Source organism: Chelonoidis abingdonii, chromosome 9, assembly GCF_003597395.2.
Source record: "Chelonoidis abingdonii isolate Lonesome George chromosome 9, CheloAbing_2.0, whole genome shotgun sequence".
Classification (NCBI taxonomy): domain Eukaryota; kingdom Metazoa; phylum Chordata; order Testudines; family Testudinidae; genus Chelonoidis; species Chelonoidis abingdonii.
In genome coordinates this window covers 63,461,069-63,480,935 of record NC_133777.1, presented here as the reverse complement: position 1 = coordinate 63,480,935, position 19,867 = coordinate 63,461,069, and the positions used below count along the sequence as shown (strand labels likewise).

At 40.3% G+C, this 19,867-nt stretch overlaps 1 protein-coding gene across 3 annotated transcripts in view; it reads left to right on the top strand.

Annotated features, from left to right (window-relative positions):
* Positions 1-3,429: 3,429 nt before the first annotated feature.
* The window catches only part of LEO1 (LEO1 component of Paf1/RNA polymerase II complex), a 51,562-nt gene continuing 35,124 nt past the window's right edge, over positions 3,430-19,867 (top strand). For 2 of the 3 annotated variants that reach the window (XR_012656555.1, XR_004373499.2), the window contains exons 1-11: positions 3,458-3,542; positions 6,094-6,891; positions 7,344-7,448; positions 8,230-8,324; positions 9,049-9,194; positions 12,005-12,089; positions 12,473-12,567; positions 12,842-12,976; positions 14,051-14,186; positions 16,656-16,842; positions 17,477-17,574. Coding sequence is in view for 1 of the 3 variants with exons in the window: in XM_032778616.2 (XP_032634507.1) it covers positions 3,485-3,542; positions 6,094-6,891; positions 7,344-7,448; positions 8,230-8,324; positions 9,049-9,194; positions 12,005-12,089; positions 12,473-12,567; positions 12,842-12,976; positions 14,051-14,186; positions 16,656-16,842; positions 17,477-17,574 (1,938 nt within the window). In the remaining 2 variants the exon portion in view is untranslated. Of the gene's footprint in view, positions 3,543-6,093; positions 6,892-7,343; positions 7,449-8,229; positions 8,325-9,048; positions 9,195-12,004; positions 12,090-12,472; positions 12,568-12,841; positions 12,977-14,050; positions 14,187-16,655; positions 16,843-17,476; positions 17,575-19,867 lie in introns of all 3 variants that reach the window. The other variant, XM_032778616.2, reaches the window with a different exon arrangement.

The window sequence follows — 19,867 nt, the reverse complement described above, 5'->3', positions numbered from 1 at the left end:
CCAGACAATGTGTCCCTTTTCCCTACTTGGCTTATCATGGCAGGAATCCGCAGGGACTTCATTGCTCTTAGGAATCCATGACCCAAATGATCTCACTGAGTCAGCTGAGTCAAGATACAGGATTCTCCCCTGTTTGGCCCCTGGAGGTGAAGCATTTGACTCTACCCCATTTCAGTTTGGGTTTGAAGGACAAGGAATGCTCTATCATGTGGCTTGCTTGAGCTAGGATGCTCCATCCCACCCTGTATCAGTTTAGTCACTGGTAGGTTAAGTTAAGGACAGTTATGAAAAATATGGGACAGAGTTTATTTTAGGACTGTGGGGTGGTAACTGCCTGAAAATAAACTTTAATCTGATCCACTTTTACTTAGTAACTCCTTAGTGGAGATGGATTATAGAACATGAGATATGAAGAAAGCACAAAACCTTACTGCATGAGACCAAAACACCTGCTGTCATAGTGTGGATCCCCTGCCGCAAAACACTACGCCTTCGGGAATTCCGAAGTATTGTAGAAAATGAACATCTTTCCATCCACCATGACCTTAACAACATCCCTCACCACCACTTAGTCACATACACCCTTTTGGATTCAGGCATTTAACCTACAACAATGGAACTTCAACCCTGATGAAGCTCAGAAAGCCAAATGGAGTTCACAAGAAGTCACAAATAAATACCCTGTGAAAGACCTAATGTAGAAGATCCTTGGCTTCAATCTCCCATGGACCTCATGGGCAACCCTAAACTGCATCTGCACATACCATGGCAGAACAGAACATGCACGGGTTCAGTCACAGAGACCCCGATGGGACTGCCACCTGATGTGCTGAAACTACCTCTGAGTCCGTTTTCCCTGGCAGCTTGAGACTCCAGAACCCTGTCTTGATGAGCCAGATATGCAAGCCTGCTGCAATGGAGACCCAGGTCTGAACCATGTCCCAAAAGCTGCAGGTTTGAACTGAAAACCACTCAGCAGGTACTCCTGTCTCCAGCACCTAGCTCCTAATGGGATTCAAACCCCAAATAAATATATTTTACTCTGTATAATGCTTATACGGGATAAACGCATAAGTTGTCCACCCTCAATAACACTGATGGAGAGATATGCACATCTGTTTGCTCCCCCAGGTATTAATTACTTACTCTAGGTTCAATAATAAACAAAAGTGATTTTATTAAGAATAAAAAGTAGGATTTAAGTGGTTCAAAATAATAGACAGAACTAAGTAAGTCACCAAGTAAAATAAAACAAAACCACCCAAGTCTAAGCCTAATACATTAAGAAACTGAATACAGGTAAATCTCACCCTCAGAGATGTTCCAATAAGTTTCTTTCACAGACTAGACTCCTTCCTAGTCTGAGACCAATCCTTTCCCCTGGTACAGACCTTGTTAGTTCCAGCAGGCATCTTAGGTGAAAAGCAGGGGATTCAAACATGTTTGAGACCCACTTTGTTCAGTTCCACTCCTTTAATAGCTTTGGCACAAGGTGGGAATCCTTTGTCTGTCTGTGGGTTCCCACCCCTCCTTCTAAATGGAAAAGCACCAAGTTAAAGATGGATTCCAGTTCAGGTGCTATGATCACAAGTCCTGTGAGACTTCATTACCCATTCACTGGCACACACATATACAGGAAGTCTCACAAGTAAACAGAACCATCTACAACCAATTGTCCCGGTTAATGGTAGCCATCAAGATTCCAAACCACCATTAATGGCCCACAATTTGCATAATTATAATAAGCCCTCAGACTTATATTTCATATTTCTAATTTCAGATACAAGAATGATACAGTCATACAAATAGGATGAACACAGTAGATTATACACTTTGTAATGATACCTTACAAGTGCTCTTTTGCATAAAGTATATTCCAGTTACATCATATTTACATTTACAACAACTCAATGCCTGATTCACAAATAAGAAGGAGGCATCACAGCAATACACTCCACTAGTCTGGACTCAATTATCTAGCTTAACCATCTAAATGTAAAGTTATAGTTGTTGTTCTACATTTACATCAGCCATACAAAGAAGAGAAAAAAGTGGATGCCTGAGTTCTGGGATGGGAGGTCACTGGGGTGGATGCTCTGACCCCCATTTTGCAAGTGAGGCCAAGTTCGCAAACCTGAGTTAGTGGTCCCCATGCTAGGTAAATGCCAGATCCTGTGTCAATATGAAGCAACTAGGGACCCATGGGGGATGTGATGATAGTCCTGGGAAGAGTTTCCCTGTATGGTAGGTAGACTGGGTTGGCAGGAGGGGTCACTCGACCCTTTGTCATGGGGTTCCTATGGTGGAGCCCTTTTCTCTGAGGTTGGGTCCATTGGGGAGGGGTGGTGTTGGGGATTATTGGCTCCTCAGTCATATATTCCAAGGCTAGAAGGGACCATTGTGCTCATCTATTGTGACCTCCTGTAGAACACAGGCCATAGAACTTCCCCCAAATAATTCCTAGAGCACAGATTTTAGAAAAACAGCCTGTCAATTAAAACAATTATGATTTATGACTCTCCTGACTAAAAATGTATGCCTTAGTTCCAGTCAGGCTTTGTCTAGCTTCACCTTCCAACCAGGGGCTCCTGTTACATCTTTGTCTGCTAGACTGAAGTGCCAATTATTAAATATTTGTTCCCCCGTAGATACTTATAGACTGTACTCAAGTCACACTTTGCTCCTCTCTGTGTTAGACTCAAGCTATATAGTTTAGCATGCTAAGGCATGATTTCAGACCCTTTAATCATTCTCAGGTTTGCCTCACCTCCCTTGCCAACGTAGCAGCATTCTGCTTGCCACTTGGATACCAGAGCTGCCCCCAGTATCCCAGCAGCCATCACAGCTGGCCCAACTCAAATACCCCATTTTCCAGAGCTATGGGTGTGTCTGTGGAATCACTGTCCCCCATCCTGGGTGCTGCCTGGTGTAGGGGACTGTGGTTATGGGTGCTCCAAGGTGCGTGGCCAGGCCCTGTGCAGGCCGAAACGGCTAGAGCGGTAGCCTTCTGTACTGGTGACCCCTTTCACATAACAAGCCTCTCAGTGCAACCCCCTTATGCATTAACAACACTTTTTTACATCTTTAACTCCATTATAAATGCTGGATGCAAAGTGCAATTTGGGGTGGAGGCTGAAACCCATGTAATAACCTCGTGACCCCCCTGAGGGGGCCAACCCCAGTTTGAGAACCCCTGGGCTAGAGGGACTTGTGGGCCCCTGCTGTCGCGGAGCTCCGTGAATGAGACGCTGCCCCTTTAAGACTTCTCCCTCCCTATGCCTGGGTCGGGTCAGCGCAGGCGGCCCACCCCGCCCCGACCCCGTACGGGATCAGTCGCTCCGCACGCGCGTCACTGGTTGGCGCCGCGGCCCTTCCGACTTCCTAGTGGTGCGGGAGCGCCGGAAAGGAAGCGAGGGAGGCCTGCGCTTTGCGGCAGTGTCGTGCCCGTGCCCGTGCCCGTGCCCGTGCCCGGTGAGCCCGCGCCATGGCGGACATGGAGGACTTGTTCGGGAGCGATGTCGATTCCGAGCCCGAGCAGAAAGGTACCGACTGGGGGCCCGCAGAGGGGAGAGAGGCCGGGCCGACTCTCCCCCCACCGCGCTTCCCGTATTTAACCTCCTCGGACCCTCCCCTCCCCCGAACGACTGGTCCGTCCTCTTGCCTCTCCGGGGTCGCCCCCCTCCCCGCCCAGAGCTGGGGACGTCCCCTCCCCTCTATCCTTTCTGGCGGCTGGTTCCCGTCGGTCCCCCCAGCTCCTTTCCCGGGGTTGCGGGCTCCATCAAGGGTTTGGGGTGGGTGGGCTTTGACCTGCGGTTTTGTACCCTGGCCCATCGGGGCTGGCTTTCTGCCACGTGCTGCAGCCAGGGGAGCGGGGGAGTGTGTCGCTGGCCCCTGCTCTGGCCCCGAGGGGTTTCATTGCTAGCAGTCATTAGCAGTACCCCAGTATCTTAGTCTGTTTCGTTACAGCTGCTGTTAAAGGTGGCCCAATTCTCCAGCCTCAGGATTCGATTGAGGAGCTGACAGGGAAATTGCTGAACCCGGGGGGTTCTACTAATTCTCTCTGTTGATAGTAAATCCCCTGCGTCCGCTTTCTTTCTGCTTAATAACTACTGTATTGTAAAGAACTCCAGGTCTGTAGTGAAACAGATTGTCACTGCTTGGGCACACATGATACGAATTTAGTGCAACTAGATCGGGGTAGGCAATCTTTTTGGCCCAACGGTCACATTGGGGTTGCAAAACTGTATGGAGGGCCGGGTGGGGAAGGCTGTGCCCCCCCCCCCCAACAGCCTGGCATCCGTCCCCCATCTGACATCTCCCACTTCCCATCTCTTGACTGCTCCCCCTCAGAACCTCTGGCCCATCCACTCCCAGGACCCCATGCCCCTAACCTGCCCCTGCAGGGACCACATCCCCTAGCTGCCCTCCCTGCTCCCAGTCTCCTGACTGCCTGACCCATATCCACACCCCTGCCCCCTGATAGGCCTCCTGGAACCCCATGCCTATCCAACCCCCCGCTGTTCCCTGTCCCCTGTCCCCTGACTGCCTTCCCCCCCAACCTCTGTCCCATTCAACCGCCCCCTGCTCCCTGTCCTGATTGCTCCCTGGGACCCCCTGCCCCTTATACAGCCCTCCAGCCTGGCCCACTTACTGTACCAAGCAGAGCATGGAGACCAGCATGGCTGGCTGCCGCACTGGCCGGAGCCAAACCCGCTACCATCCAGAAGCTTGGGCTGGGTGGGATGGTCCAGGCCATAGTTTGCCCACCTCTGAACTAGATTCTGTTGTTCTGTTTTTAATTTTATGAACAGTATAAATCGGGCCAAACATTTGCTACATATAAACTATTATTTATGAATTTCTGAGGGTTGAGATATGGTTATTCTGGATTGTTTTGGCAAAGCATTAATTTTCCTCTGCACCCAGGAGGAAAAAACATTTAATAAAGAAAAGTAGAGAAAACACACTTTTCATCACCTGTCTTTTGGAAATCTGTCTTTTTTCTGATTTAGTCTAGAACTTTTTGTCTTATGTTAGTTAAACAAGTTTTCAATTTCGTTTCCTTTTCAGTACATCAATTCCAGTTAAAATACATCTAAAATAGAAAGTATATGTTTCAGGACTGAGAGTTTAATGAATGTGCATGTAATGGTGTATTCATTTCCCTTACCATGACCTGGGAAAACTGACTTTCATGAAATTGCTGCAAAATTAGTTTCTGATTATAAATTTGTAAAATTGGTAAATCGGCCTTTTACTCTTTGAGTGTTTTTATGTTTAGATATGTTTGTATTCCATGAGTTTCCTGTTTGTTCCTTTTTATCTGGAAAAATAATCTGTTAAAATAATTTCTAAAACTTTCTCTTTTTACAAACATTTTTGATGATCACCGTTCCTTAACATAATTCATACATCTCAGTTGTCGTCAACAATTCAAAGAAAAATGTTGAAATAATTTCTATATGGATGTTGTCCAGATTACTTTGGCCAAAATTTGAGCCTTTTTTATGTTTGCAAAGTCCCTGTCATTTTATGGAATTTATTCTTCAAAGCAAACAATGTTTTTTTCTTGAATAAAAATTAGTGCCAGAAACCCAGCACTCATGAGTAGTTCTCCTGTAACAAATTTGTCTATGGGCACATGTTGGGGAAGGGCAAGCAAATTGGATTTGAAAACAATTTCAGTTTTGAACTCCCAAGATGTTATAAACAGAATAAAATGTTAGTTTAAAAATTTTTTATTCTTTCAAATTTCTTTGTCTCCTCTTGACCCATATAAATGTGTAATTTTTCTTTGATTGCTAGTAGGCTTCTGGTTTCAATGATGCCTTGTGACAGGATCACAAACTAGTTATCTGTCCTTGTTATAAAAAAAAAAAAAAAATCCTCTTAATGTCACAACTTCATTAGCTTTCTTTTATTCTTATAATTTAAATAAGAGCATGCAATTTACTTTTATTATTTAGGTGTGTCTTTCATGTCTCCTCTTATTTTTTTCCACTCTGTCTCAAGAAGTGCTAATCTTGTTGTTATCTCCTCATCTGGCAATCTTTCCCCTTAATCATTTTTAAGTGGGTAATATTTATTTTGCAGATTCTGACTCTGGATCTGACTCTGACTCTGATCAGGAGAATGCTGGCTCTGGCAGTAATGTTTCTGGAAGTGAGAGTGACAGAGATGATGACAGAGAGGCAATAAAGCCCAGTAACAAAGAGTTATTTGGAGATGATAGTGAGGATGAGGGAGCATCCCACCATACCGGGAGTGACATCCGATCTGAAAGATCATACAATCACTCTGAAGCTTCAGGACATTCTGAACATGAAGATAATGACCAGTCAGATATAGATCAGCATAGTGGTTCAGAAGCTGCTGATGACGATGATGACAGAGGACCCGGATCAGATGAAGGTAGCCGTCACTCAGATGCAGATGGATCTGAAAAAGCACATTCGGAGGATGAAAAATGGGGCAAAGAGGACAAAAGTGATCAGTCAGATGATGATGATGATAAACTGCAGAATTCTGATGATGAGGAAAGGCCGCAAAACTCTGATGATGAAGAGAAGGTTCAGAACTCTGATGATGATGAAAGGCCTCCGATTTCTGATGATGAGGAAAGGCTACAAAACTCCGATGAGGAGAAAATGCAGAACTCAGATGATGAAGAAAGGCCTCAGATCTCTGATGAGGAGAAGATGCAGAACTCTGATGATGATGAAAGGGCCCAGCATTCTGATGAGGAGAAGATGCAGAACTCTGATGATGATGAAAGGGCCCAGCATTCTGATGAGGAGAAGATGCAGAATTCTGATGATGATGAAAGGGCCCAGCATTCTGATGAAGATCACAGACATTCAGATGATGAAGAGGAACAGGAGCATAAATCTGGTAGGATTGAATAGTGTTGAAAATATCATCATCCCTGACCTTCATTGAGTTCTTGTAATCTCATAATTGTGATAATTAATCTTCATGTTGGGTGACCTTTTCTCAAAGATTGATTCTAGTGTCTTTTCTTAAACAAAACCAAATTAAATCTTAATACTGAACAGTTACCATTACAATGAGGACCCTAAGTCACATGGTTTAACAATATCACTTTGGTTGTCTTGGCTTGAAATGATTCAGAATTGGTTATAAAATTATTGTGACTTTTAAAATTAATTGACTTTTAACAGTAATAGAGTATTTTTAATAACACTTGATTCATCCAGTAAACTTTAATTATTTTTTTCATTGTTTGAATTAGTTTACTTATTAATACAAGCAATGGATAGTGTGAGATGTAGAAAGATGCAGAATGAAATTCTTAATTTGAGGATATATATTCTCTTCAATAGAGTCTGCAAGAGGCAGTGACAGTGAAGATGAAATTTTGCGAATGAAACGTAAAAAACCAATTGCATCAGATTCAGAAATGGACAGCGATGCAGAAGGACAAAAAGGTAACTAGCTGTTTGTTCAAATCCCTTCTACTTTATCTGACATTAAGCATTCGTTCACTTTAAAACTCTGTATGATTGGTGGTATCAACTGAGGAAAAAACTAGTGCTGGATTATCTGATGAGTTGCAGAGCATAACAACTAAGGTGCAGCGATAGAGCTGCATGGGGAAGCTTTCACGGTTTGAAATCATCTTTACCCAGTACTATCAGCCTTTCACTTTCCTTGACAACAAATTGAACTAACTTTTTTTTTTTAATGAAAAATCTGATGACCTCATTATATCCTAATTTCTTGCTGAAAGACCCTGGAAATTGAGTCTGTTGTTTAATTATGAGAGACTCGGAGAATGTATATTATTACCTACCACACTTCACTTGAATGGACGGAGGTGGCTAATCTGCCTTTGTCCAATATGTTGACATCAATTTAACTTCAATAATTAACTAAAGTTCAGATCATCTAATCCAAAATCTGTCTCTCTCAATTGCTCAGCTTTCTCTCTTGGGTGTCATTGTTTCAGTAGTGTTCCTGTCATCATAGAGTCCTTCCAAGGTAGATGTGACCTGAATTTTTAGGTTTAAAACACTTTTTTGAGAGCAAAGGGACAAATCACCTTTTCAAGGCCTCTTTGAACCTCCTAGAGAAATGCACAAAATAGGAAATCAATTTTTTTTTCTCCTTTGCAGGTCACTTTTAATGATCTTGTAGATGACTTCCAGTGGTAGAATATAACAATTTCTCTCTTTCTTCGTATATAAAATACGTATTTTTCTATTCAAGATCACAGGGATGCGATAGATCTGTTTGGAGGTGCAGATGACATTTCTTCAGGGAGTGATGGGGAAGACAAGCCACCAACTCCAGGGCAACCTATTGTAAGTCCTTTGAAAGAAATTGCCTGCTGCGCCTCTTATACCTGCCCCAGCAGTCTAGTATAGAGTTTTAAATCCTAGAGGACTGAGTTTTAACACACTTTAATTAAAGACTGACAATTTAATGAGAATTCATAAATGATATTGCTCAAGCTGAAAGAATCACTGTTAACAGTTTCACCTCTTCTACATGGCAGCGTAAGACAGGGTCACTTGTTTTTCTGCTGTTATAACTGTGGTTATATATTTTGAGTGTGTTCTGATTATGTCAACAAGTAGAATATAGTACTATAACTGTTGATGATACTTGTAATAGGGCCTGTTGCAAAAGTATTTTTCTTTGGGAATAGATGGCGATGGATTCAAAGCCCTTTACATCTAAAAGCCAGTTTTAGTCTAGGCAAAGTTACCACCATTTCCTAGCTCCCTGTAGGAGACCAATTTATTTGGATAAGTCCCAGGCTTTTTACTTTCATTCTCTCTTAGTATCTTGAGCTAACCTTCATAACTGAAATCACATTAGATGGCAGGCTTGAGTACCATGTTTGATAATTTTGTTTCAGTAGCATGTACTTTGCACAATCCAATTAAGTGTGGTGGTGGGTGGACAGAGAGAGAGGTTTTCCATATGTTTCAGAGCAAAAATTAAGTGGTCAGTGGAACAAGCTGAACAGTCTGGCTTTTTCACCTAGATAATGTGATGTGGTTTTGCTACTCCATTTATTAGGATGAGAATGGACTGAATCAGGAGCAGCAGGAAGAAGAACCTATTCCAGAAACACGAATAGAAGTAGAGATACCAAAAGTAAACACTGACTTAGGAAATGACTTGTATTTTGTGAAGCTGCCCAACTTCCTCAGCGTGGAGCCCAGGTAATACTGCATCTGTATTAAAGATGTTAATTATTTAAACTCACACTTAGTATTTCCCTTTTGTTTTAGTAGTCAAATGAAATTTCTGTTGACAACATTAAATATAATTAACACTGGGTGCATACTTTGATATAGTTGGTCAGATATTCAGATCACTTTTCATTTTACTGTTTTCTTGTAAGCTAAATGTGTAGGTTCAACCTGTTAGATACATGTAATGCATGTCATAATTTTAAATAACTCCTTTTATTTTGTACTAATTTGACCCTTTGAAATTAGCCATTTTTAGCTGCTATACCTGTAAAATTCATCATCTCACTCTTATCTAAATCAGTAGAAGAACTAGTGATTTTTTTTTTTGTAGGCATGGTGTGCAACTCAAATGAGTAACTTTGTTCTTTTTAATTTATTTTTTTAATTGTCTGTGGCTGCATTGCACCATTCTCCTGAATTTATAGCTGTCTTGCCTTTCTTCAGCGCAGCTTTAGTTCTTGGTGAATGTTGATAATTTCATCCTGAATAATGCACCATATGTTGTAAAACCAAATGATCTTTGAGATTGAATTCAGAGTAAACAGCCTATTCAGGGGGCCTGAGTATTTTCTAAATCCAGGAAATTTGTTTTGATGGCATTAATTTTATATGTATGACTTTTCTCAAAAGGCAACCTTGTTTTGCAAATCTAAAAATGATGTACTGAACATAATGTAAGAAGTAGCCTAGAGAGACTTTGTCCCACAGTTGCGATGTATTTACTAGAACTGTGCATGCTTTTCAGGATTTTAGTTTAGTATGTATTTTCACAACACATCAGTTTTAAAAGTCCAGTGAATTGAAACAGTAGCATGTGCCTAATGAGTTCATAGTATTATAAAGACTAGCTTTTAAGATTATCCGTTGAGTTCTAAGCATGTAGTTTTCATATTTATTAAGTTTGAGGCTTAATCTTCTAGTGTATTGTAAGCTATTTAATTTAGCGAAATGTAATAGAAATAAAAATGTACTTTTGAATAATAGAAGCACTACTTTGGATTATTCATTGAAGCCAGAAGAAACTATATTTATGATAATTCAGACTGACCATCTGTATAACACAGATCACAGCATTTATCTAAAATTTTAAAAGAAAATAAATTCATGTAGCTCCTTATACTACTACTCTGTGTGGCTCGAACTGCACATCAACCAGCTACAAAAAATGTGTTGAGTATTGCTTTTTCTAAACATGCCACTCATTTGGGACTTGTACTGTTAGACCTTGTAAAAGGTGTCCATCTCCCTGCAAATCTAGGCTTGTTCCTGACATACTCTAGTTTGGTGGTTCTCCCATTCTCCTGCTGCAGACCACTTTTAAAGAGAACTCTTCTTTTGACCACCTCTATCCCAATGCACCATTGCTTGATTTTCAAAATGTTCTATTCTGCGGCCAGGAAGTATTTATGAGCCAATAGCCTTTATGATTGAAAAGATAATGTTCCAAATGTGAACCTTTGTGGGTCAGGATGTACAGACTTTGTAGGTCTGCAGACAGACTACTGCAATGCTTTAAAGCAATTGATAGCTTTCTCAAAAAGTTAAAAAGTGCAGCCGACAACTCTGGCCGCTTTCGCCGCTTCTCCTCCCAACGTTGTTTGCAGCCATAAACAACAGCAAGGGCAGATACTGGATATATTAATGGGTCAGTACCCAAAAATGGAGACTAAGGGCTTGTTGACACTTGAAACACCTCAACATCACATCTTATGCTGATAGGAGGTGTTCTCCCGATTGGCATACGTAATCCACGTCCTTGAGACATAGTGGCTAGGTTGACAGAAGAATTCTTCTGTGGACCTAGCACTGTCTACATCTGGACTTAGGTGGGCTTAACAACACTGCTCGGTGGTGAGGAGTTTTCACACTCCTGACGAATGTAATTAAACCTAATTTTTTAGTGCAGACCAGGCCTAAAATAGCAGTAATTTAGCAGACTAACAGCTTCTCCCTCGCCACTTTCTTTTCCTTTACAGCATCTGGGAGAAGAAGTGAGACTCCTCCATCTGTCAGACTTAGTGGAGGAAGAAAAATTGTTTTTCTGCCTCTTCCTTCTCTCAGAGGGGTTAGGTGTGGGACTCTCTCAAATCTAACACCTATTAGGACAGTGATGAGTGACCTGCGGCCCATCCGGCTAATCTGATTGCAAGTCGCAAAACGTTTTGGTGATGTTGATCGTCCGCAGGCATGGCCGTCCGCAGGCATGGCCCCCCACAGCTCCCAGTGGCCGTGGTTCCTGGCAAATGGAAGCTGCGGGAAGCAGCAAGGACATGCCACAGGTTGCCCACCACTGTGTTAGGCTCATATGAAAGATGGTTCATCCAAACATTGTCCTGGCAGGAATTCCCGCATCCTAACCATGATAATTCATAAAATCTTTATCATGCTTTAAAACTCACTGGACCAGGCTGAACATATCAAGTCCTAGACTCAGGCCTAACCTCTTATTTGCTGCAATGGGACATCAGGGGAGGATACCACATTTGAGGTAGACTTTTTCTGTATAAAAAGTTATTCAGAGATTTAAAATGTTAGAAGTGGTTGCAGCTGATATTATTGAGAGACTTTAGGGTAGGTCTTCTGTGGTTTAAAACCTCTCCAGTTTATTACATGTTTGCAGAAATAAATGTATGTATACCATGGCAATAATGTCTATAGTTGTGTGTAATATATAATTTAACTGAATCTCAGATTTATTTTTAGCAATCCTAGAATAACATTGGTTTGTTTTTTTAGAGGATGGGTGAATAAAGAATACATTATCTAATTTATTACAGACCTTTTGATCCTCAGTATTATGAGGATGAATTTGAAGATGAGGAGATGCTTGATGAAGAAGGTAGAACAAGGTTAAAACTAAAGGTATATCTGTAATTTTCTTTCTGCATCTCACCTCTTTCCTGTTAGGTTCTTTCAAACTACTATATAAAACAAAGCCTGGGGAATTGAGAGGTGATAGTTTGAGTCACACTTTTTATAGATATCACCTGCTTCTTGTTCTACCAAGAAGTAAACAAGTTCAGCACTCATAGAAATTACTTAGCTGTTGTATCTACTTTTTTCTTTGGATGCAGTGAAGATTTGTAACTGTTCTGCAAAAGCTTTTCTTTTACCCTGCATGCAGCAAATTTAGCTAACTACTGGCACTTGGCATTACCTCTCAGTAATATCTTTTTTACAATCTTCCTTTAAACTAGTTCACATTTTACTTTATATACATGCTTACAGGCTTTCTATTCCAACAGGTGGAAAACACCATACGTTGGCGAATGCGACGAGATGAAGAGGGAAATGAGATTCGAGAAAGCAATGCACGGATAGTCAAGTGGTCAGATGGAAGGTTAGCTTAGGCTTTTCCATGTTATCTAGACTAGGAAAACAGTTATCAGACGTTCTTGCATATAAAAGTGAGGAGTGAATGAAGTTTGTAGTTCTTGCAGAATTGATAAGTATTGTTTTCTCAGATCTTTGAGTGGTATATAATACTACTTAGCTAATAATATTTCAATTATGCATAAAAAAGAGGGAATGAGAAGCCTTCCTTCATTTATATATGGGGTAAAAGCAGAATGAGTCATAAATACAAAAATAATTAATATAAATCTTTTTTTAAGCATGTCGCTGCATTTGGGCAATGAAGTCTTTGATGTGTACAAGGCACCATTACAGGGAGATCACAACCATCTGTTTATCAGACAAGGAACTGGTCTGCAGGGACAGGCTGTGTTCAAGACTAAATTAACCTTCAGGTAAACATAACAGTTCATTAACAGAGTTTGAAGTCATAGTACAGCATTTTGGTATAAAGCATGGGTATTAAAGGGTGGAGATGAATTAGCAAAGTAATGGATCACTAGTTTTTCTTCTAGTACACCTTGTATGGAAGAGATTTTATTTTAAAAAACACTATTTTTAAAAAAATTTTCTGTCTCTTGAAAAGTAAGGCTGGTGTTGCTGTATACTTATACCTAACTATGGCTCAGTCATGAGTTTTCTAGGCTTCCTTTTGACTTCAGTATTGGGATCTGAATATTAATTGTACAGAGACTGCCAAATTGTTTGAGTTTATACTGTCACTGAAGACCAAGACTAGCACGCTAGCTACACTTCAGATCTAAGTACATTTCTCTGAAAAGCGACATTAAAGTGGCATCTTGAGACTGCCATGTTTGTCTCATCATTTTACAAGTATAAATGAGGTTAGAATTAGGTCCTGCAATTGGGATTCCATTGATATGTGAGCCAGAATAGAGGCCAGCATCCTCTTCTCACCCATAGCATAATAGTAAATAAATAAATACAAATGCTGTTTCGCTTTGACTGAATAAATAGGGAATGGAGCTGTTCAGTAAGAAGCTGCCATTTTTTCTGGGCGGGGAGCCCAGAAGAGCCCTTTAAATCCCGCTTGCAGCTTTGGCAGCCGGGCTGGGGCTGGCATTTAAAGGGCCCGGAGTTCCACGGTGACTGGAGCCTCGGGCCCTTTAGTTCACCACAGAGTCTACCAGCCTCCTCTGCAGCTGGGAGCCCCCTGGGTGATTTAAAGACCCTGGGACTCCTAGCCACAGCTGGTGCCCCAAGACCTTTAAATCTTGAGGCCACGCCCCCCTGATTCCATGCATAAAGTTGAAATCACGCATGTTAAATGCGCCTAAGTTGCGATAGAGCTGTACTGTGCACACTGTCTAGTCTGTTCAATTTTTTTGCTTTTGTATGGATGAGTCTTTGATTTTTCTGATTTGTGCTTGTGGCATGTCTGTAATTGTTCTTGGAAAAGCAGAAGTGTCCTTGTAAGAAGTGTTCAACCTATAACAATTTTCTAATAGGCCTCACTCTACGGACAGTGCCACCCACAGGAAGATGACCTTGTCTCTTGCAGATAGATGTTCAAAGACCCAAAAAATTCGTATCTTGCCCATGGCTGGTCGTGATCCAGAGTCTCAGCGCACAGAAATGATTAAGGTATTAATTGTGATAAGGAGTTTTATTACTTTTTTGACCTAAACTTAGAACTAGTGTTGTTCATCTTAAATTTCAGATATCATGTCTGAATATTCTTGGGTATTTATTGAGTTTTAGAAAAATGCAACCTCTGGTGCTAACATAGAATATATTGTTGTGATTTCTATCGGCATCCATTTTTATGCTCAGTAGATATGGCACCTGGTATAGTGATTATTTTGTAAACTAAGAGGAGAAATTGTAAGAATGTAGAGTACCGAGTTAGCAAGAGAATTTCAAAAATAACAAAATTAAAAACAAATATTAATAATACAATAAATGAAGGCCTTGGAAGTAAAATTTTGAAAAGTCTTTATTTTTAAGGTGAAATAAACATTCATTTTAAGGTGACGTGTGGTATTTTCCAGCAGTCGCTAAATGACTCAGAATTTCTAATTCATATTTATTTGACCTTAATTTGCATATTCAAAATTATATCCCAAATTCATCAATGGCATAGACAGCTGCCACCCCATTGTTCTACAGGGCCAAGCACAATGGGGCTCCAAACCGTTATTGTTTATTTGTCAGTGGAAATTTTTATGTATTAACTTGTATTGGAACTTCCTATACGCATGCATATGAAGAATTTGTTCCTTTATCATTTTTCCCTTCTGCTTTCCCTTCTTGTTAACAGACAGACTTCCATGGTTTGACCTTAAAGTTTAGAAAGCAGAGGTGCCCTAATAAGAAGCGTGTTTAATCTACAATGATTTTCTAACAGGCTTCACTCTACAGACAGTGCCCTCCACAGGAAGGTGACTTTGTCTCTTTCAGATAAATGTTCAAAGACCCAAATACAGGCATTCCTTCATGTATATTCTGTCAAGTTGGTTGCCAAGTGTGTGAACATAGCAGCTAGTTGTATAATAATCTTGGTAATATAGGTCTCTGTTTTATGGCAGAATTAATTTCTAAATCTGCCATCCCTAGACTGGCCTGCTAAGGGGACTAATTCTTCTATTCAGAGAATATCTATGTCGGCCCTTTGCTGATTTGTTACCTTCCTCGTGAAATGCTGTGCCTCCTGTACAACATTCTAGAGCCTATTGTAATTTCATAATTAAAGAAACTAGCCCTATTCTAATCTACCCCTTTTTTATTTTCCTTCTAATCTTTCCCCTTCACCATCCCAAATAATCATTTGGCCTGAAAATTCCCGTGCTTAGCCTAAAGGCAGAGGGGCTAAGAGATGGTTGTGGAGTTTTTGGAAGCAAATCAGCCAAACTTCTCTGTTTATAAGGCTGTGAAAAATTAATGTTTTTGACTTTTAACAAAAGTGTGTAAGTCATCTCTTCTGCTACTAGACTTCTCATGCGCTTGAAGCCTGTTACACAGGTGACTGTGCAAAAGATTTCACCCCAAAGTATACATTTATTAAAAGCGTCATTGCATTCTGAGTGTTTACATGTCACTAGTACCAGCAAAGATTACAGCTGCTGTCGAGGTGTAGCTGTCCTAAATTAAGACCAGTGAATGGAGTATTTGTTATTACCTACAGAAACAAAACCTGCAGAGCTGTGGTTCTGAGGTGCTCCGCAGGCCACAAGACAGTCCTGAAGAAGGTGCTGGCCCCTGTCCCCACAAGATGGGGAGTTTTTCCAACCCTTCAGTGGTGGTGGTTGTGGGGGTACAGAAAATTGTAGTATTTGCTTCAAAGCATGGTCCCCTTTCTGCTTCTGGGATTTGTATTATTCCTTTGTTACAGTTGTAAATATGTTATAATTCTAATTTTAGTAAGAAAACAAATCTAGAGATTGGACAAATTTACTCAAACATTCATTTAAGTATTATGCTACAGATGTAAATTAGTTTTTCAAAATATTGTATTCACTGAAACTGACAATACAGTGCTACTGGAAAAGTAGTGCTAATTGAAAATGTCATTCTTGGCACAGTGGGGTGAACAAATCAGTGTTGATCACATTTGTTCTGTATAGGAAAGTTTAAATTTGCACAGCAATCCAGAAACAAGAAGTAATGGTTAACTTTGTTACATTTTCTCCTAGGATATTATGAGATTGTACAGAATTTAAGTTTAATCATAAGTATACATTGTTGCCTCTATTTTTTAACTGTTTAATTCTTATAACATTCACAAACTTGATTTTGTAATCTTGGAAATTAAGTCTTTGACTCTGATCTGCATTAAATAAAAAATAAGGAAACTTAAAGCTATAAATGTTTCAACCAAGAGAAATGTCAATTATAAAATATATTTTGCCTGATTCTCCATAGTCCTGCATTGTGTGTAGTCATCTACATCGGTTCAAAGTGAGCATCAAGCTGTACCATTCTGATTTGGTCGCGTTTGACATTTTCTTTGCACGGGTGTAAAATGACCACACAAGGTGCAAAGCACTGTAGAAAGATACCCTCTGGGAATAATTCCTCCGTAGTTCCTTACGTGCTGCTGCTTTTCCTGGACAGAAAGAAGAGGAGAGGTTAAGAGCTTCTATTCGCAGAGAATCCCAGCAACGGAGAATGCGGGAGAAGCAGCACCAGCGTGGTCTGAGTGCAAATTATTTAGAACCTGATCGTTATGATGAGGAGGATGAAGGAGAAGAGGCAATCAGTCTGGCAGCTATTAAAAACCGCTATAAAGGTGGTATAAGAGGTACAAATAAAATCTGAATGTAACTTTTTTTTGTTAGACTGCACTCATCAGATACTATGTAATTCAAATTGACTGATTTCACGGGATAGTCCTGATGAAGTAACAGATTTCTCAGAATAGTGCATAATGAACAGGGAAACTACAAAGAAAGCTCAATCTGTTTAATTGTACACCTCTACCCCAATATGACACTGTCCTCGGGAGTCAAAAAATATTACCACGTTATATCGAACTTGCTTTGATCAGCCGGAGCATGCAGCCCCTCCCCTCTGGAGCACTGCTTTACCGCGTTATATCCGAATTCATGTTATATCGAGTCGCATTATATCGGGATAGAGGTGTATTTTGTGTATTTATTTATAGTTTGTCACTAAGATGGTGAGATCTTGGCACATTATTGAAAGAAATATCAGGAAACAGTATACATTTTGGTATAGTTCAAGGTGCTTTGGCAGGATTTGACATTTGCAGACCAGTCTTTACCTGAGTTAATTTCTTTTTCTATCAGAGGGGTAGCTGTGTTAGTCTGGATCTGCATCTGACGAAGTGGGTATTCACCCACGAAAGCTCATGCTCCAAAACGTCTGTTAGTCTATAAGGTGCCACAGGATTCTTTGCTTCTTTCTTTTTCTAGAGGAACGTGCTAGAATCTATTCTTCAGACAGTGATGAGGGATCAGATGAAGATAGAACGCAGAGACTACTCAAGGCAAAGAAACTAACCAGTGATGAGGTGAGAGAAGCATTTTATATTATGGTGAAAGTTGGTTGACTGAAAAGGAACAAAAAGAACAAGGAGTACTTGCGGCACCTTAGCGACTAACATTTATTTAAGCATAAGCTTTTGTGGCTAAAACCCACTTCATTGCATGCATGCATCCGATAAAGTGGGCATTAGTCCACAAAAGCTTATGCTTAAATAAATTTGTTTGTCTAAGGTGCCACAAGTACTTCTCTTTCTTTTTGCTGATACAGACTAACACGGCTACCACTCTGAAACCTGAAAATGAACAATTTGTTTTTATAATTTTGAGTATTATGAAAAATGACTACTACTCTCTGCTTTAGTGACTGGATACATCATATTTATTCAGCTGAGTAGTTGTAAGTTGAGATTTTTCAAGGTTTTATGGACCCATGGATTGCAGTACCACTTTCCATAATAATAAAGCCCTATATAAAAGCTAGGTATTTCATTCAGAGTTCTCAAATCCTTTTGGAAAGGAGGTAAGCATCATTCCCATTTTACAGATGGGGAAACTCAGGCCCAGAGCAGTTGACATTATTTGCCCTGGGTCACATAGTGAGCCAGGAATAGAACCCAGGGCTCCTGAGTCTCAGTCCAGTGCTCTGTCCACCAGGCCTTACTGTCTGCCTCCCTGCGATAAATAAATAGTTCTGTTGGGGGGAAGGGGAAACCTATTTCACACAGCACTATTAATAGATCAGTGCATTTTAAGGGGAAGAGTTAAATGCTGGTATGCTATTAATTCTTTGATAAAAGGAGAACTGTGGCACTTACGGCTCATGTACTGTCCTAGACATTATAACATGAAGGGAAATATTGCCTACGATATTAAGGTTTCTGCTCCCCCCCTTTTTTTCAAATCTCCTTAAAATTGTGATGGGATCTGTACCTCTAAACAACGCAAATTCCATCAAATATTGCACTGCAATGTCATAATTTATTTTGAGTCAAAATGCTAGCGTAGGGTTCAAACACAGAACGTCCTGGCCCAGTAGTAAGAGCGCTACTGATAGAATTCTGCTGACATTTACATGATGGTCACCTTGACTCTTTAGGTTGGAGAATATCTCTCTCTAGCATGCCTATCTTAATGGTTTTTCAAGTTACTTGTTAGAGGTAAAAAGATTTTTGCACTTGAATGACATCTCGCTTAACCTTACCTTCCTCATTTCCTGTAAATTAGTAGTCGTTTTTTTGGTGTATATTGATTTTATGTTCATTAAAGTGAGACAAATGTTATAATTCCATAATCTCACTTACTGAAATGTCAAATTTTTATCTCAAAATGAATCTTGATTTCTATACAGTATAGCTTGCGGTGTGAAGTATGTGACCTTATAATATGGAAAATCTTTAATACATTGAAAGGCTAAACTTTTATTCCTCCAAAAGTTATTTGAATGTGTTTACTGCACATATATACACTGTATCATGATGTATACCCCTGATCTGTATACCCCTGATCTGTAAAACCCTCATCAGGTGGATTTGTTTCCTAATCTTGTCCAAACTCAGTGGCTGAAACTGGGATGTTGGTTAGGATTCCATTCTGTGTTGCTGTGTCTGAGATGATTCCAATTACAGTGTTAGCAGAGTGGCATCTGTATTAAATAACTAAAAGGAACCTGGGATATGGTAAAATAACTGAAAGCAAATCATTGAAAGCTTTGTTGTGTTAACAATATTCCAATGGTGTTTGTTTTTGAATTTGTTGAGTGAATTTAGTGTTCTGGAAAGTGAGGCAGTGTAAAAGCGTTGTCCTTAGTTACACATAGCCTGGGTATGTCCATATGTGCAAGTAACCCCATTTAATTATGTTAATGCCCTTATACCTGAACTGGAATTCCAGTCCTTTTTCTCCCTTGAGCAGATGTTAGCAATTGTTTCTTTTGTGATATGTGAACACAAAACTCATTTTTGTTTTGCTCTCAGTTAGGCTTTGATTCTGGTTCCTCAGAGGTGAAAGAGTAGTGAGCTGGGAGCTACATCACCTTCCATTTTAAAACAATTTGATTTTAAGGCTGAAGTTCATAACATTGCCACATAGGGGTGCTCAAGCTTAAAAAAATGTTATGTGGCAGTGGTGGATTATCATAACACACATTCTGAATGTTTATAAATAGAGACTTAGAGGCATTTACCAATATATGTCTTCATATGCAAAGCACGGCACTCATCTGTCAAATACAGTAATACCTTACAGATCTGCACAGTGATGTTGGCTATCTGGTCAAACACAGAAACAAAAAGGTTGTTGAGAGCTGGTCCTCAATACTAA